This window comes from Bos javanicus, chromosome 18 (assembly GCF_032452875.1).
Source record: "Bos javanicus breed banteng chromosome 18, ARS-OSU_banteng_1.0, whole genome shotgun sequence".
Lineage (NCBI taxonomy): Eukaryota > Metazoa > Chordata > Mammalia > Artiodactyla > Bovidae > Bos > Bos javanicus.
Window position 1 is genome coordinate 53,822,563 of NC_083885.1, and position 17,822 is coordinate 53,840,384.

Sequence of the window (17,822 nt, forward strand, 5' to 3'; positions counted from 1 at the left end):
GCCCACTAGGCTCCCGTCCCTGGGATTCTCCAGGCAGAACACTGGAGTGGGTTACCATTTCCTTCTCCAATGCATGAAAGTGAAAAGTAAAAGTGAAGTCCTATTCTTAGCGACCCCATGGATTGCAGCCTACCAGGCTCCTCCATCCACGGGATTTTATTGGGCTTACCCAAAAGAAAAATGGGCAAAAGGTGTGAACAGGCAATTCAGAGAATTACAAGTGGGTCAGCCTCCCTGGTGGCTCAGAGGTTAAAGCATCTGCCTTTAATGCGGGAGACCTGGGTTCGATCCTTGGGTCAGGAAGATCCCCTGGAGAAGGAAATGGCAACCCACTCCAGTATTCCTGCCTGGAGAATCCCATGGATGGAGGAGCCTGATGGGCTACAGTCCACGGGGCTGCAAAGAGTCGGACATGACTGAGCGACTTAACTTTCAACAAGCATACAAAATGTGTTGTATAAAAGTAGGGAAACATGCTAATTAAAATAAAAACATCATTTTCCCCCCCAGATTGGCAAAATGAAAACGATTAATAGCATCTCTTGTTTGGTGAAGGGGTGAAAAAAAAATGGGCATCTCAGAAATTACTGTTGGAAATGTCAACTGAGGGCAGTCTCAGTGGAAGGAATTGTGACTATGTCAATTAATATTTCAAATGATTGTACTGTAATGACCAAGCAAGTCTATTTCTAGGATCCTACAGAAATATGGATATGCACAAAGAGGCATATACAAAGATACAACTGCACTAAAGTCCAAAATAGAAAGAATTGAGGAGCTGACAAGGTTAGATCATGGAATCATACGCAGCTACTACAGTGATAGGAAAATATGTCACCTAAATTTAGATGAGATGAAAAAATTCCTAGAATACAACCTAGTAAAACTGACATATGAAGAAATAGAAAAGCATAAACAAATAAACAGAAAAGCTAAACAGTACTAAATCCTCAAAGAAATTCAACTAATTAAAACCGTTCCCATATAGAAATCTCCAGGCACAGATCAAAATTTGATAAACAATGTATACATATGGCTCAACTTATGTAAACAGTTTTAGCTGTATAGAGTATAACTGCTGCTGCTGCTAAGTCGCTTCAGTTGTGTCCCACTCTGTGCGACCCCATAGACCGCAGCCCACCAGGCCCCACCATCCCTGGGATTCTCCAGGCAAGAACACTGGAGTGGGTTGCCATTTCCTCCTCCAATGCATGAAAGTGAAAGTGAAGTCACTCAGTCGTGTCCGACTCTTATCGACCCCATGGACTGCAGCCTACCAGGCTCCTCCGTCCATGGGATTTTCCAGGCAAGAGTACGGGTATGTATATTAATATATATGGGCTTTCCTGGTGGCTCAGCTGGTAAAGAATCCGCCTGCAATGAGGGAGACCTGGGTTTGGCCCTTGGGTTGGGAAGGTCCCCTGGAGAAGGGGATGTACCCACTCCAATATTCTGGCCTGGAGAATTGTATGGACTATACATCCGTGGGGTTGCAAAGAGTCAGACACGACTGAGCGACTTTCACTTCATGCATATGTAGAGTCACATATATTTATATAGCTACTAGGATTCATACATGTATGCAAACACATAAAGAAAAACATACAAGGATGTACATCAAACTGATTATGACTTCTGAGAGAAGGCATTTGGGGCTGTCACTTTACCTATATTATTTGTTTCTAAACATTTTGCTTTTTATTATTTCCATTTTATGAAACCATATTTATGACCAAACAAAACTCAACCTAGGATTAGATTCATTGATATAAAATATTCAATGGTTAAAAAAAAAATGGTATTGAGACCTGAGCTAGGATTTGACATCTGGTTCTCACACTACCATACCCAAAGCAAACGGCAGTTGCTCAATAACTATTAGTCCAAAGGAAAAGTCCATTTAACCACAAAAGGAAAGTCCGCCACCATTTATGTAACACTGTGCATTTATTTACAAAGAGGTTAGAGAAACACACAGATTCTGGCCCCCCTGTGCACTGGGGAGTCACCATCGTCATAATAAATACAGTAATTTTTTTTTTTTTAAAAAGGAAAAAATACTGGATTGGAACAACTGAGGGTCATCCTGGGCTCCCCCCACTCCCTCTCACAGGGGGTGCCACGAGATAGAAGCCATCTTCCTTTCCCTCTTCTACCTCCCAATCCTCATATCTGTCCAGGGAGGGAGGTGAAAGAGTCTTTCTCTCCTGGTGTTACCAACTCCTACGTGACCCTCAAAACCCCAAAGTCAGTGCTCCTTCCCTTTTCAGGGCACTCTGCAAGCACCCTCTGGGTGAGCCACAGCGTCTCTGATCAGGGTGCTAAGGGGATATCCTAAGGGTTCAAGGATGTGGAAGGGGGCCATAACTGGACATGGAAACGAGGAATAAGAGGGCTCAGTGAGAGAAACGAAGAGGAAAAACGGACTAACTGTCTAAACTAAAATGGGGAAATTCAAACTGAATTACCCCTTCTGTATACCATAGTACACCCATAGTACAGATGAAGAAAGTGAGGCCCACAGAAAGGGAACTTTCTAGCCCAAGGGCTGCAGAGTCCGCAGCTCAACTGGGTCAAACAGGACTCCTCCCTGTGGTGGAGGAGGAGCCTTTTCAACCAAGACTGCAGTGGATGGGGCAGTGAAGAAGGGTCTTTGGAAGCAGAGAGAATGGTGGTCTTTGGAAAGGAGGTGTAGAAGGATCAGTGAGTGGGGGTGTGGTGGTGCAGAGGCCATGAAGGGGGATCCCAAGCAAACCTCTAAACTCACACTGTAGTCATGACCTTGAGAGAACCCGAACGGAAACGCAGTATCTTCTTTTTGAGCGCGTGGGAGGCCTTGATCTTCACAAAGACTTTGGCGGGGCCCGCAGGCGCCCCTCCACCCGCACCAGCCCCTGGCCCGGAGGCCGCGGTGGCTGCCACCAGCTGCTGAGGCCACACGAGGCCACCGCTGCCATCGGAGTCGCTGGATGCGGAGCTGAAGGCAGGCGACTCGCCTTCGCTGGCGCTCGATTCACTCTCCCCATAGCCGCCTCCGCCGACGCCGCTTGCCGGGCCCCGGCGCCCCAGGGGCCCCAGGCGCCCGGCCGAGCACTCCGAGTCGCTGCCCGCGCAGCCGTAGAGCAGACGGCGCTGAGGAGCTGAAGGGGATGGGCCAGGACCCGGGCCTCGGGCGGCGGGGCCGCGGGGCCTGCCCCGGCGCCCATCGGCAGCGTCGATCTCGGCCGTGGAGCGCCAGCGGCGGCAGGACCCCGCTGCCTGAGCCGCGAGAGTGGGCGCCGGACCACGGCGAGGCCGCGGCGGCCGGGGCTCTTCCCTTTCGGCTGTGGGGTACTTGGGGGGACCTGGCGGAACTGCGGCGGCGCGGCCCAAAAGGCTGGTCTCGGACTGGGAGCGCGCAGCCTTGCGAGCCCTGGGCGAGCCCCTGCGGCCTGAGGCCTCGGCCATGCGTCCGCGGCGGCCCGCGGCCCGGGGACGCTCCCGAGGTGGGGACTGCTCCACGCTGCGGCCCCGCGTCAGAGGGGGCGCTTTGCGGCGCGCCGCGCGGCCAGGGAGGCCGCGAGTGGCGGCCTGCGCGCCCGGGATGTACTGTGCCTTCACCAGGCGGCCCTCCGCCGGGCTGTCGGGGGGCGAGGGGACAGCGGGCGGCGCCACGGGCTCGGGGGTCGCCTCCGCTTCCCACGGCGAGGCCCAGGCGCGGCCCAACGGGGCCGGGCTGGCGGGACGGACCCCCGCGCGCTCCACCGGGGGCTCGGGCGCGGATCGCGCGCCTCCGGGGGGCGGGGACGCGTCGGGCGGCCGCTGGCGCACGCTGTTCTGGCGCCGCGGGCCCCCGTCCGCGCCCCCGGGACTGGTCCGGGGCTGACCCGCCCCCCGGCGGCGGCGCCTGCGCAAGAGCGCCGAGATGTAGCCGTCCAGGGGCCGCCCCGCGCCCGAGGCGTCGGGCGAGTCCTGGGGAGGGCGGCAGCATGGTCGCGGGCTGCGCAGCGCCACGGCGTGCAGGGGGCTGGGCGTCAGGAAGGGCCCCGCGCGGGCTCGTCGCTCCGCGGAGGAGCAGGCCTCTGGGCCCGCAGACCCCGCAGCCGTCGGGTAGGGCGCCGAGAAGGACCGCGGCACGGCTGCCCTAGCGCCCACTGTCTCGGGTACGCTGGGACTGGCGTCTCCTAGGGGAGGGAGGCAAAAAAGGAAGAGAGAGGAGCTCTCAAAGCCCTTTCCCTATGAGCCTAGGAGGAGCAGTTTGCCTGCCGCCTGCCCTACTCTCCCACTCCCATTAAAAACGACAGTCGCAACGAAGCACCTGCTCTCATCCCTTTCCACACATCAGGTTCATAACGAAGTCTTCACAGTGGCCTCCAAGGCCTTGCATGGTCCGTCCTGCCTCTGCGTGTCTGACCTCCAGCTCCTCTGCACTTAGAGAGCTCCACCTCCTGGATGCACCGGGCCAGTCGCACTTCCACCTCACGGCCTCTGTATTGGCTGCTCCTGCTACCTAAACTACCCTTCCCTCAGGATGTCTGCTTGACCAGTCCCTCTCTTACTTTAGGGCACCACTCCAATGTCACAGTATCAGTGACGCCGTCTCTGGCCAAATTTTCTACAGTTGCAGTTCCCTCCCCGGCTCCAAGAAACATGCTCTCGTCCCCTTCCATAATTTTCTTTTCATGGTACATGTCAATATCTAACATCCTAGGGACTTCCCTGGTGGTCCAGGGGTTAAGACTCCGTGCTTCCAATGCAGGGGGCATGGGTTCAATCCCTGGTCGGGGAACTAAGATCTTATGGGACATGACCGTTAAATAATGAAAAGTGAAAGTCATTCAGTCACGTGAGACTCTTTAAGACCCTAGGCACTGTAGCCCACCAGGCTCCTCTGTCCATGGGATTTCCCTGGCAAGAATACTGGAGTGGGTTGCCATTTCCTTCTCCAGGGGATCTTCTCGACCCAGGGATCGAACCCGTGCCTCCTGCATTGCAGGTGGATTCTTTACTGTCTGAGCCACCAGGGAGCTTATTAAATAAATAAATAAAAATCTAGTATCTTAAATGTTTTACTTGTTTATCTTGTATATTATCTATTTCTCACTTGAATGTCAGTTTCATGAAGACAGCGATTTCTTTACTGCTCTATTCCTCACCCCTATGATATGTGCCAGGAAGGCACATAGTAGGGACTCAGAAACGTAGTTGAACAAATGAAGAGCAGCGATTTCTGTTTACCGAATGGCTACCATGTGCCAAGTTTCAATGTCTTTGGGCAGAGGCTCACTGAATAGTCAAAACTTCCCTGTGAAGTAGCTGCTGTTATGAATCCCATTTTAATGGATGAAGAAGCCCAGAAAGAAGGAATGTGCTCAAAATCACACAGTACAGCCAGACTTCAAATCCAGGTTGGTCTGACTCAGATGCTTGTGATCAAAAGCCTGGCTCTCGGGGGCCCAACCCCACCCACCTTACCTAGGGACTTGGGCCTCTCGCTGGCATAGATGCCCCGGGGTTCAGAGGGACCCAGGCGTCCATAGGAGCCAGAGCCAGAGAAGCCACTGTCCCCACAGAAAGTCGAGGGTGGTGAGTCTGGGCCTCCCGTGGAGCTGGGGTCTTCATAGAAGCCTAGATTTCAAAGAGAAGGGGAGAAAACAATCAGTGGGAGCTGAAAAGGGGACACGGGGTGGAGGAGAGGAGATCAAGAGGCAGAGTGAGGAGCCTGTGAAACAGGAGACAGCGGGATGGGGTGGCCCAGCAGACCCCACTACCTCTAACCCATGCTTACCCGAGCTGCGCCCACTCTCCTGTTCCAAGCCCCCAGACTCCAGGCTCAGGTCTCCCAGCTGCTGGCCCAGGTCCCAGATGAGCCCAGGCAAGGCCTCCTAAGGAAGTAGGGAGAGCAAGATGGTCAGAAGACTCCCCAGTCCTCTGCCAACTCGTCCTCTATTCTAGCAGCTCATGGGCAGAGTTTCTCTTTGACAGTGAGGCTCAATTTCAAAAAGGTAAAAGCAGTACCCAACTTCCAGGATTCCCTTCAATATCTCTGTCCCTTCAACCCATTAGAAAGTCTTCCTGGTCGTCTAACTCCAGTCCCTCATTCTGCAGTCACCTCATTTGCTCTTAAGTGTGAGTGAAAAGGCTTCAGAAGGCCCCATCTCTTGTCCCTTCTCTACCAGCTGTTCCCTCTATCTGGAGCTCATGGCTCCTTAACCCCTATTAGAATGCTCTTTGAGCATAACTTCAGGTTTTCCTGCTGTAAAGGCAGGTCACTGCTAGAAGTTAGTGTTCAGGACCCAGCAGATCTCTCAGCCATTCATTCATCTGCCTTCTCCCACACTTTGACTCTCTCGTCTCAGATGCTCCCACCTCCCCCCCCATGGCCCCCTTTTTAATATTTATTTATTTATTCACTTGGCTGCTCCAGGTTGTAGTTGCAGCATGTGGGATCTAACTCACTGACCAGGGATCTAACCCCGGCCCCCCCTGCATTGGGAATGTTCAGAGTCTTAGCCACTGGACTGCCAGGGAAGTCCCCCCAGTGCCCTTTATCACCAGTGAAAAGTCCGTCTGCAAGTCGTCCGTAAGTTTTTCTTGCTGTAGGTTGACTCTGTCCCTCATTTGGGTAAAACAGGGTGACCACGATTCATATAAATTTTTGCACATCCCAGAAAGAATCCCCTCATGCCTACTGGAGGGCTTCCCTGGTGGCTCAGTGGTAAAGAATCCACCTGCCAATGCAGGAAATTCAGGAGATGCAGGTTCGATCCCTGGGTTGGGAAGATCCCCTGAAGGAGGGCATGGAAACCCACTCCAGTATTCTTGCCTGGGAAATCCCATGGACAGAGGAGCCTGGTGGACTACAGTCCATGGGGTCACAAAGAGTCAGACACGATGTAGCCACTGATCAACAACAGCAAATGCCCTTCTGTGAATCTAGCCTTAGTGGAACTACCATAGCAAACCCCAGGGGGTTCCATTGCCTCCAGCAGCAACCCCTCCTCCTCCTGCCCTAGCTCCATCCTCACCCAGAAGCCCTAGTGTGGGTCACAGCACCTCATCCCCATGGGAAATGTCGATGGAGTCTACCCCGGATCCTTTGTGCTGCAGGAAAAGACCGCCTCCTATCAGATGTGAATAAATAAATGAAGGTGAAACCCTTAAAGGGGAGTGACTGGGACACGGTGGGGACAGGGGCTGAAACAACACACATGGGGTCTCCAAGACACTAGGACTTAACCCCCTTTTGAAAAACAGGACCGGAGCCAGGAAGAGTCTCACACAGATCTGGGTGAGGCCAGAGGTGGGGGCAGCTTCGGGCTGACGGTTGACCCTCAGACAAAAGCGGCTTGTCTGGACGGCAGGCAGGCAGCGGGAGGGAGGGAAAGGGGGAGGAGGGGCTGAGAGGGCAGCCGCCCAGGCTTGCCTATTTAGGGCAGAAAGACTGGCCGGCTCCCCCGCAGACAACCCCCCCTCCAACTTCCTATTCCTGTGGCTGCTCTCCTGGGCCCTGGTCCTTACCCCTCCCCCCTAGAACAGAAGCCCCCATCTGGGCTTGTATCTGGGAGGAAAGTCAACAGATCATTTCACTTTGAGCTCAGTGGACAGAGATGCTCAGAGTGGTGTCATCCTTGAGCAGATCCCAGGGATGCAGCCGCATGATGCAGTGTCAGGGATGGCTAAAACACATCAAGGACCACCCCTATATCCCACATCCTGTCCCACACTAATCATGTCCTTGCTCACCCCGCTGTAGCCACACTGGCCTCCTGACTGTTCCCTGAACATACCAGACATGCTCCTAACTCAGTAAGATGTGATTCCCCAGCACACTCTCCTGGCTCCCTCCCTTGCTTCATTCAGATGCCTGCATGCTCCCTTCTCTGATCATTCTTTCCAAAATAGCTCCCCATCATTCTGCACCTGGGTTGCCCTGCCTTTCCCCCACCCCCCACCCCCAACATAGCAGCAATGACCTCCTGACTTAAAATGATGTATCAGGCTGTCATTTGTTCATTTTCTCACCAGATCGTCAGCCCCAGCCCCAGAAGGGCAGAGATTCGTGTCTCTTCTGTATACTGCTGCGTTGTCCCTGTCACCACCTCCCCAACCCAGTCCCAGTACCTAGAACAGTTCCTGGCTCAAAGTAGGTGCCCAGGAAATGTTTGGGAAAGGAATGAATGAATACAGCAGAATACTATACAGCTGTTAAAATGCAACGAGGCCATTTCTATATAACAGAACCATCATCAAGACCTATTGTGGAGTGAAAAAAGGAAAATGCAGAGGGACTTCCCTGGTGGTCCAGTGGTTAAGCTCCACCAGGCAAGAGATGTGGGTTTGATCCCTAGTTGGGGAACTAAGATCCCAAACGCCCCGAGGCAACTAAGCCCACACTCCACAACTAGAGAAGCCTATGCATCGCAACAGACAGCCCAAGTGCCGTAACAAAGAGCTAGCACAGCCAAAACAAGCAGAATGTACAGTATAATGATGAGTCAGAACTACTACCTGGGGGTTGTATTAAAAGCTAAGTTACTGGGTCTGACCCCTGATTCCAGGCAGGAGCCTAAGAAATTGAATTTCTAACAAGCTCCTGGGTGATGCTACTAGTCCATCAGGCCATACTTTTTAAGAACCATAGTCTCTGATACCTCACCCAAGAAACTGGAATTTGAAAAAAGCAAAGCAAACTCTATGTGTTTTGGAATGTAGCCTGTTTTTGTGCATAGATGCCGAATTCACACCAGGGTGACAATGGTGATCACAGACAAGAGGGTGGATTTTAGGGGGTCAGGGGATGGATGAGGGGACTGGATGGTAGGCTGAAGTGTTCATGGAGGCACGGCTGGGAGCCAAATTCCCAGGGTTCAAGTTCAGCCATTTGCCAACTGTCTGACCTTGAGCCAGTTTCTCAGCTCTGTTTCCTCATCTCTAACATGGGCATCTTTTGATTCCAATGGGGTTGTTGTAAGGATTAAACAAATTTAAACAGCAGTTCCTTTTAAGCACTTAATAAATACTGACTTTTATTATTACATGAAAACCATGAATTTCCAACAGGGAAAATATAAAATCATGCTTTACTGGTGTAATTAGAAATAAATGAAAAAAGATTTTTTTTCCCCCAATAAGTTCTGTAGGTCCAATTTCAGTTCTTCCACTGCAGGGAAGAGCAGGAGTAAGGAAGATAAATAGCAGAGGCCTCTTCTTCCCCGGTGCCTGGACCCCACAACACCCCCCTATTTGCAAGTCTGACCTCATTTCTTCATCCTCCCAGCTGCAAGAGGATGAATCTTTAAAAGACCAGAAGGTCCTTGGCCTGAATCTGGCTCTCTGCCTATTCACAGTGCCCCTCATTGGTTGTTTTTTTTTTTGCAAGCCCATTTGCAAGTGGACCTGATGCTGTCTGACTCAGGCAGGTTTAAGAGGAATGTGGTTTGGACCCCTGGAGACCCCTTTGCCCAAACTTTCCCAGACCTTTACTGCCCCCACTCACATGGCCCTGGTGTGTGTCCAGTTCCCTTGATCTCTGTTAGGAAGTCCTTCTGCAAGTCTAACTTGAGTCCTTCTTGCTGAAGGGGACCATTTTCCTTGGCGGGAGAGAACAGCACTCCTGCCCCATTCAGGATTCTTGCCTCTTTTCTCTGAGGTTCCCCCTAATCTTTCCCTGCATCCCTATCTTTCCTACTAGAAATGAATCAATTTTGGCCTCAATCTTTCTTGTTTCAAAGGGAGTGTATCCCTGGGTGGCAGGATGGAGGAGTCGAAGGGGTGAGCATCACACAACAGAGGCTCAGGGATCAGGGGAGGCCCCCACCCCCTCTTTGGAAGGACCCAGGAACCCCCAACACGAGAGGAGTTTATATTTAGCGCTTCTCTGCTCCTCCCTCAGTGGCGCTGTCTCCCTCCCGTTGCCTGCCACCGCCTCCTCCCTGATGCGGGGACGGAGCTCTGCTTGGAGATTGTTGGGGGGTGGGGTGGGAGTACTGATGGCTGGGAGTAGACAGAGGGGCAGAAAAGGGGGAGACTGAGGCAGAGAGAGGGAGAGGATGAGGGGCAGGGAGGCAGGACACAGCTGGCCCATCCCCATGCCTTCTGCCTCTCTTTGGAGGGATGGGAGGTGCCTTCCCAAGCCCAGCCAGTTTAGGGTGGGGTGAGCTGGTGAGGGCCCCCACAACGCGCGGCTCTAACTTTGGGAGGGGGTGGGGCCTCCCACAGCTGTTTCTGTTTCCACAGAAGAATGTGCAGGGTCCCTCTCCTGGCGGGGGTGGGGGAGTGGGGTGGGGTGGGGGGAGGGGCTGGCCGTCCAGCCCCAGAGTCTGGCTTCAGTTTACCCCCACCTCCCCGCCATTCCCCATCCAAGGAGGGGGCAGTCGAGGTCAGTAGCAGGGAGAGCCCCCTCCCCCAGCTACCTCGGCTCAGGTTTCCCCAAACGGGAAGCTCTGACCACACACAGGCTTGGGGATGGGATCAGCAAGTGGAGCTGGGGTCTGGGGCCTGGCAGGCTGGGGGGAGGGGAAGAGAGAGACAGGGATGTGGGGCAGGAAGAAATGCAAGAAAGGAAGACCAAGGGAGACAGAGAGACAGAGGACTGAGAAAGGCAAAGAAACAGGCACAGAAAGTCACAGAGATGTGGCAGGAGGGAAAAGAGTGCAAGAAACCCAGGAGAATTAAGGAATAACAAAGAGAGGGAGAGAGAGGTGATGCTCCCTAAGTCATTCTGGACACCTTGCCTCATCTTCCACCATCAAGCACCCAGGGCGTCTAGAAGTCAGACTCCCATGCTGCTTCAATTTGCCACCACTTGGGTTAAGCAGGACTGTGACCAGGTAGCAAAGGAGGCAAAGTGTCACCAGAGGGTCGAGATCACCGTGGGATCCTAAGGGACTGTGAACTTCCTCTCAGCAGCAATCCTTCCCTCAGGAGGTTCGAGGATCCCCTCCCCCCTCCCCGCCCCCTCCGGAGATCTCCAAGCACACCAGGACTTAGGGAAGACGGGGGGTGGGGGGAGCGCTGATAGGGAGGCCAGGAGAGGGGCATGTTTGGATCCGGCTGTGTGACCTTGGGTGAGTCGTTTGCCCTGTCTGAGCCTCAGGTTTTTTCCTCTATAAAATGGGTACTATCACCCCCTTATCCCCCAAGCTGCAAGAAGACAACGCCTGCCAAATACTCAGCCCGGGCTTGACACGTACTTGGCGCCCAGATGGATTTTCTTTGGGGAAGGGGTGTAGGGAATGCGGGCCTGTGCATCACACGAGGGACCGGCAGAGGCGAGGTAGCCCCCTTTCCCAGTTTGGGGGCGGGGAGGCCTGATCCCGCCCGCCACCCAGACTCTCCAGCCCCACCCCCCTCTCCTTTTCCCCTCCTCCCTCCCCCACCCGGACGGGTGTCTGAGCATCCAACCGAGACAGACAGACAGACACAGACGAGAGCACAGGGACGGAAGGACAGGCGGCCCCTCACCAGCTGCTCTTCCAGGGCCGCTGCGGCCCGGCGCGCCGCCGCCGCATCTTCGTCCTCGTCGGCGTCCTCCTCGTCCTCGGCCTCGGCGCCCCCCATTCCGGGCTGGGCCAGCCGCAGCGCCTGCTGCACGCGGTACTCCTGCCTCTCCCGGAGCCAGTGCAACTCGCAGAGCCCGGCCAGGCTGCCCTCTAGCCAGCCCCGCAGCCGACCCCGCTCGGGGCTCACCGGGAACGAGAAGGCCCGGATCATGGCTGCGGCCCCCCGCCCCAGACCGGCCGGGCCCCGCGGCCACCCCTCTCCCGGTCCCACCTCCCCGCCCCAACAGCCCGCCTGCCAGCCCGCCCGCTGGCCCGGCTGTCACCGTCTCATCTGCATAGGCGCCCGCCCATTGGGCCGCCCACCCGCGCCTTATCTGCATGGCCACGCCCCCGGCGACAGAGCAACCCCGGCTTATTGGCTGGTACCCTTCCTTACGAAGATGCTCTGCTGTGCACCCCCCCAACGCGACGCATGCTCGCAGCTGCCTACTCGATCGGCTTACGGCCCTCCTCGCCACGCCCCCCTTCTCACCGCCTTTTGAGCCCTGGCCACGCCCCCACGCGTCACAATGAAACAAGTCCTCCCTTGCCCGGAGGTCATTGGTCCTGGTCTCTCCCGTCCCGCAGCTGGTTCCGCCCCCTTGCGGGAGAGCTCTGGCTGTCATTGGACTGTCCCGCGAGAAGGGCAGGGGTGATATATAAATAGAGAAGGGGTCCTTGTAACATTTTGGCAGCTGCTCCTCTCTCCCCACCTCCTAACCTTCAGCTTCTGAAGCGGCGCGCGAGGCGGAAAGGATTTGAGAGTCTAGTGCTGATTTTGCCTCCTCTTCCAGGAAGCCTTCCCAGATATTCAGCTGAGGGCCAGGCCAACTGAGACGACATCCACCCATAAAATTGTGCTTCTAAGCGAGGTCGGCTTCACGGGCATATGACCCGCTCAGGGGGCCCCGAGTTTGGTTTAATACTCTGCTGTTACTGTCTTGAAATTCTTATTTTTTTGAAAAAGGGCCTTGCACTAGGCCTTTCAAATTCTGTAGCCAGTCTTACGTCTAAGAGTCTTAAGATCGGTCATGTCCTAAATTCGGGAATTATAAGACCCTGGGCCGAACAGAATCTAAGTATCTTTTATCTCCCAGATGCTGTGAGGCTTTGCGCTCACCATTCAACGATTCCAGGGGCCTTTGTACTACGTTCTAAGAGGCTTTGTTCTCGGCCTTCTAAGATGCTCTGTTCTCAGCGCTCTACAGTTCATGAGTCTGAGCCTGACATTCGTTTGCAAGGTTCCCTCCTCCCTCCCCTGGCTCCTTGAACAGGGCTGAAGCCCCCTCAGGCGGCCAGCCTGTGTCACTACGCTGAATGTGCGTCAAGCTCTAGCTCCAAAATTTATACCCATTTCTCAGACTGACTTTGACTCCCTAAAAACCAGGACCCAGAAGATCGTGCAAAATCCTTCCTCCTTTATGATCCCGGGTTACCTTCTGGTCCTGGACTGGAGAGAAAATGTTAGAGATTGCGAGCAAAGACTCCAGAACCAGACTGCCTGGGGTGAGCCCTAGCTCTGCCACTTTCTAGCTGTGTGACCTTGGAAAACATGCTTGCCCTCCCTGTGCCCCTTTCCTTAGCTGTCTAATCGGGGCTGTAATACTGTCTACTGCATAGAGTTATTATGAGGACTAAGGGAAATGTTTGTCAAGTGCTTGGCGCACTTCCATTATAAAGAGCCACAAAAGGGTCTGATAAATAAGTTAAACATAATGTTGTGAGTCCCACGGAGAAAAAATGAGTCTGGATTTTAGTAGAGATAAACTTTATTCAATCCTCCTCTTGTTTAAGACAGATGTAGACTGCCATTTATTGTTGATGTTGTTCAGTTACTAAGTCGTGTTCAACTCTTTGCAACCCCATGGATTGTAGCCCACCAGGCTCCTCTGTCCATGGAATTTTCCAGGCAAGAATGCTGGAGTGGGTTACCATTTCCTTAAGTTACATTAATTTACCAACAGTGGGGAGATGATCAGGTTGATGAAAGGGGATATGGAAAGCTCGCTCTCAAACAAGATTTTCTTGGCAGTAAGTGTGTGGGGTGATGTCAGGATTGGTTTTCATCCCTGCTGTCTGTGCAAGACCAGTGGAACCATTTTCTGTGTAAAATGTTGGATCTGGAGCTGACTTAGGGTTCTGGTCACCAGCCATTTGAAGATAAGTATCCCTAGGAAGATAAATAAAAAGAGAATTGCTCATGATCCAGTTAGGGAGTAAAACCAAAGATTTGAGACAAGAGTGCAGCCAGATGAGAGGGTTCCAAGTAGGAGATGAAGAGAGATCCTTAGTAGGTGGAGTCAGAAGAGTGGTAGCAATTTTCTGGATTTCCTTGTTGGCCTTTGGATGGTGGGGATGATGATGTCTGTAGAGTTCCTGGGAATGAACGTACCACACATGACTCCTGAGCCATAGATAGGGTAGGGGGAGCTTCCTGTGCAGATGGAGCACTGAGTTGGGAAGGGTCTTGGAAGGGAGTATGGAAGGAGGGCATGGCAATCCAGTCTAGTATTCTTGCCGGGATAATCCCACGGACGGAGGAGCCTGGTAGGTCGTAGTCCATGGGGTCGCAAAGAATCAGACACCACTGAGCAACTGGGCACGCACGCAGACACCCATGGAGAACTAAGATCTCACATGCCACATGGCTAAGGCCAAAAAAATAAAAAATTAAAGTGTGGCAAATTGTGGCATCTCATCAAAATCATTGCTGGACCCTGAGGGTGGTTGAAAGGTGGACAGACAATGAGATACTTAAGGGGTGGGGTGGCCCCTGTATCTACAAAGCTGGGGGTAGCATGCCCATTAATGGGGATGGTCATTTGCCTCTGTGGGTTGAGGGGTGTTTATGGATGAAGAGGAGAAGATCTGCTGGGAGTCACCGGGGAGAATGAATCTCAGGTTCAAATTCCTTTTACTTATTTAAATATCTATTTGGCTGCGTCAGGTCTTAGTTGTAGCATATGGGATCTAGTTCCCTGATCAGGGATGGTACCCAGGCTCCCTGCATTGGGAGCACAGAGTCTTAGCCACTGGACCACCAGGGAAGTCCTTCAAATTCCTTTTTTGTATTTTAAAGCTGGATAGGCTCAAGTCCAACGTCCCTTTTCTTTATAGTACCTGTAGGTGTCTCTCTGAAGATTAGGTTTAGTGGTTTCTGATGGCCCAATAGGATCGATTTTTACCTATTTATCTCCAATTGTTTAAGTATCAGGACCTTAAATTGGATTGTGTGGATTTTTTTTTTTTTTTTGGTATCCTCATGTTGGACTCTCTTGGAGTTCTGTAATCAAGCTAACACAATGTTTTTGATTGTCTTTGGTTTCTGACCCCAGGATGTTGACAAAAGTCGTGGCCAAGATAGAAGCAGTGTGATTGTCAGGGATCAGGCCTGAGTAGTCTTTCCATCTATTTCCTGCCCTGGCTCTATCACTGCAGATGGATTTGTCCCTCTGTTGTCTACCCTCCTGAATTTTAGACCAGTTAGTTTTAGGAGAAACACTCAGGATGGGGTCTAAGAGACATGCCCCAAAAGTGTGGGCTTGGAATATGCCTCAGAGGTGTTCTGGTTTGTTTGGAGATCCTCATTGACTAGGGTTCATTCAACCTTTTCAAATTAAAGAGCTGCAACTCCCCAACCGACCAGCAGATGGGCTAATTGATATAAATTGGGAAGACATGGCAGATGGTGATTGCAGCCTTGAAATTAAAAGACGCTAACTCTTTGGAAGGAAAGTTATGACCAACCTAGATAGCATTTTAAAAAGCAGAGACATTACTTTGCCAACAAAGGTCCGTCTAGTCAAGGCTATGGTTTTTCCAGTAGTCATGTATGGATGTGAGAGTTGGACTGTGAAGAAAGCTGAGCACCAAGAATTGATGCTTTTGAACTGTGGTGTTGGAGAAGACTCTTGAGGGTCCCATGGACTGCAAGGAGATCCAACCAGTCCATTCTAAAGGAGATCAGTCCTGGGTGTCCTTTGGAAGAAATGATACTAAAGCTGAAACTCCAGTACTTTGGCCACCTCATGCGAAGAGTTGACTCATTGGAAAAGACTCTGATGCTGGGAGGGATTGGGGGCAGGAGGAAAAGGGGACGACAGAGGATGAGATGGCTGGATGGCATCACCGACTTGATGGACATGAGTTTGAGTGAACTCCAGGAGTTGGTGATGGACAGGGAGGCCTGGCGTGCTGCAATTCATGGGGTCCCAAAGAGTTGGACACGACTGAGTGAACTGAACTGAACTGGGAAGACATGGAACCTAAGCTCTAGGTACTAGCCTAATTTGTTTAGTTGCTAAGTCGTGTCTGACTCTTTTGTGACCCCATGGACTGTAGACCGCCAGGTTCCTTGGTCCATGGGATTTCCCAGGCAAGAATAGTGGAGTGGGTTGCCATTTCCTCCTCAAGGGAATCTTCCCAACCCAAGGATCAAACCCACATTTCCCGCATTGCAGGCAGTTTTAAATTGGCTGCTGAATACCATCCTGGTTTTATGGGGCTCAGGAAAATCTTTAACTATGATGTGTAACTTCGAGCATGACCAAGGTGTATAGAGAATTTGGCTAAGTGCATGCTCTAATCTCTTGCCTTCAGCTCTACGGCCAAAAGTCTGGGTGATAATGGGGAGCTAGGGCACTTTTTCCTGTGGTCATGTATGGATGTGAGAGTTGGACTGTGAAGAAAGCTGAGCACCAAAGAATTGATGTTTTTGAATTGTGGTGTTGGAGAAGACTCTTGGGAGTCCCTGGGACTGCAAGGAGATCCAACCAGTCCATTCTGAAGGAGATCAGCCCTGGGATTTCTTTGGAAGGAATGACGCTAAAGCTGAAACTCCAGTACTTTGGCCACCTCATGTGAAGAGTTGACTCATTGGAAAAGACTCTGATGCTGGGAGGGATTGGGGGCAGGAGGAGAAGGGGATGACAGAGGATGAGATGGCTGGATGGCATCACTGACTCGATGGACATGAGTCTGAGTGAACTCCGGGAGTTGGTGATGGACATGGAGGCCTGGTGTGCTGCGATTCAGGGGGTCGTAAAGAGTCGGACACGACTGAGCAACTGAACTGAACTGAGGGCACTGAAGGACAGGGGTCAAAGGACAGAAGTTCTCTCTGCCTACAACCTTTTGGGTGAAGGTGAACCTCAAGTCAGCTTAGAAGAACTGCCCCCAAAGACACCCAGGCTAATTCTAGGCTGCCCCACCCTCTTGGGCTCTCCCATTCCAGCCCTCCCCACTCTGGGTCCTCACTAGCCAGGAACAAGCCTGTCTCCCCCACTGGATGGTGAAGTCCCTGAAGGCAGGACCTGGGCTGGCTCGGTCACCACCGTGTCCCCAGCATCACTCCACACAGTGTGACAAATGGATGAGCCAGCGAACGAGAGAAGTCATCACATCAACTTATAACAAAATACCAACTACAGTGTATCGACTTTCTATCATAGACCAGATGTGCAGTTAGTAGCAATAACACCAAATTAAAAAATTAAACCATTAAGCCATGAGATTACTTGAGTTTTTGAGTTTTTCTAAATCCTTCACCCCTCCGATCATATTCCTTCTATCTCTCCTCCATTAATCTTCCCTCTCCTCTTTATGCTCTTTCATATCGTTTCCCTTTCTAGTCTTCCCTCCTGGAAGTTCTCCCTCCATATATTTTTTTATCCGTTAGTTCTCCTTCCAAAACTCCATTCCCTTCAGTGCCCCTCCCTCCATCCCTCCTCCATCCCATCTTTTTTCCAGATGAACTCCATCTTGGTGAGCAACAGACTCAATAATACAAGACTGCGGTGTGGCCAAAGACCAAGGCCATAGGGCCAGAGATGAGTCTATTTTAATTGTTGGGGAATTAACTTTGTAAATAATCCCGGCCCCTGCCCCTGCCCCCGCCATGCCCCTCCCCCGGGGGCGTGTCCAATTCGGGCAGGAAACTGCTTTCCTTGGAACAGTTCATCACTGGTAAGGTGTGGAGCGTCGCTCTCTGAGCACGCAAGGACAGCATCACGAGGCAGCCAGAGTGGGAGCCCGAGACCTCAGAGGACACTGATGCGCTCGGCCAGCCCCTGCATCTCGTGGTCCGGGGGTGGGAGGGTCCCACCGAGCACCCTGTCGGCTGGCAGCCCCGGCCCAGGTAGTGGGTGCTCTGCCACAAACTGATCCCAGCGCGCATCGTCACTCTCGTGCGTGATGTACCGCTCGCCCATCTTCCCTTCCAGTTCCCGGAGGTCCAGCCACGTCTGGTACTCCTGGGCCGGGGAGAACAGGGATTAGTTTCGGTACTGCTCCAAGGGCAGC

General features: G+C 52.6%; 2 protein-coding genes across 3 annotated transcripts in view; both read right to left on the minus strand.

Annotated features, from left to right (window-relative positions):
- Positions 1-1,928: 1,928 nt before the first annotated feature.
- Positions 1,929-12,181, minus strand: DACT3 (dishevelled binding antagonist of beta catenin 3). Of its 2 annotated transcripts, none has more exons than XM_061388753.1 (5): positions 11,910-12,181; positions 11,446-11,665; positions 5,768-5,864; positions 5,455-5,607; positions 1,929-4,163 (listed from the first exon to the last, which is right to left on the minus strand). In XM_061388753.1, exons 1-5 carry the CDS (start codon positions 12,146-12,148, stop codon positions 2,764-2,766), a joined length of 2,109 nt encoding a protein of 702 aa, XP_061244737.1. In that variant the 5' UTR covers positions 12,149-12,181; the 3' UTR covers positions 1,929-2,763. The 2 variants fall into 2 exon arrangements, with proteins under 2 accessions (XP_061244737.1, XP_061244738.1); XM_061388754.1 differs by having other exon boundaries at positions 11,920-12,018.
- A 5,137-nt stretch (positions 12,182-17,318) lies between these two features.
- Positions 17,319-17,822, minus strand: part of PRKD2 (protein kinase D2) — a 32,765-nt gene continuing 32,261 nt past the window's right edge. The window contains exon 19 of the mRNA XM_061388749.1: positions 17,319-17,773. Coding sequence (XP_061244733.1) covers positions 17,561-17,773 — 213 coding nt within the window. The 3' untranslated portion in view covers positions 17,319-17,560. The remainder of the gene's footprint in view (positions 17,774-17,822) is intronic.

Excerpts from the sequence above, each read along its gene's own strand:
- DACT3 (XM_061388753.1), bottom strand. The coding sequence starts at position 12,148 with ATGACAGCCAGAGCTCTCCCGCAAGGGGGCGGAACCAGCTGCGGGACG. Across the intron at positions 11,666-11,909 it reads GAGCATCTTCGTAAGGAAGG|CCCCGAGCGGGGTCGGCTGC; the intron begins GTACCAGCCAAT and ends GTTCCCGGTGAG. Across the intron at positions 4,164-5,454 it reads CGAGAGGCCCAAGTCCCTAG|GAGACGCCAGTCCCAGCGTA; the intron begins GTAAGGTGGGTG and ends TCCCTCCCCTAG.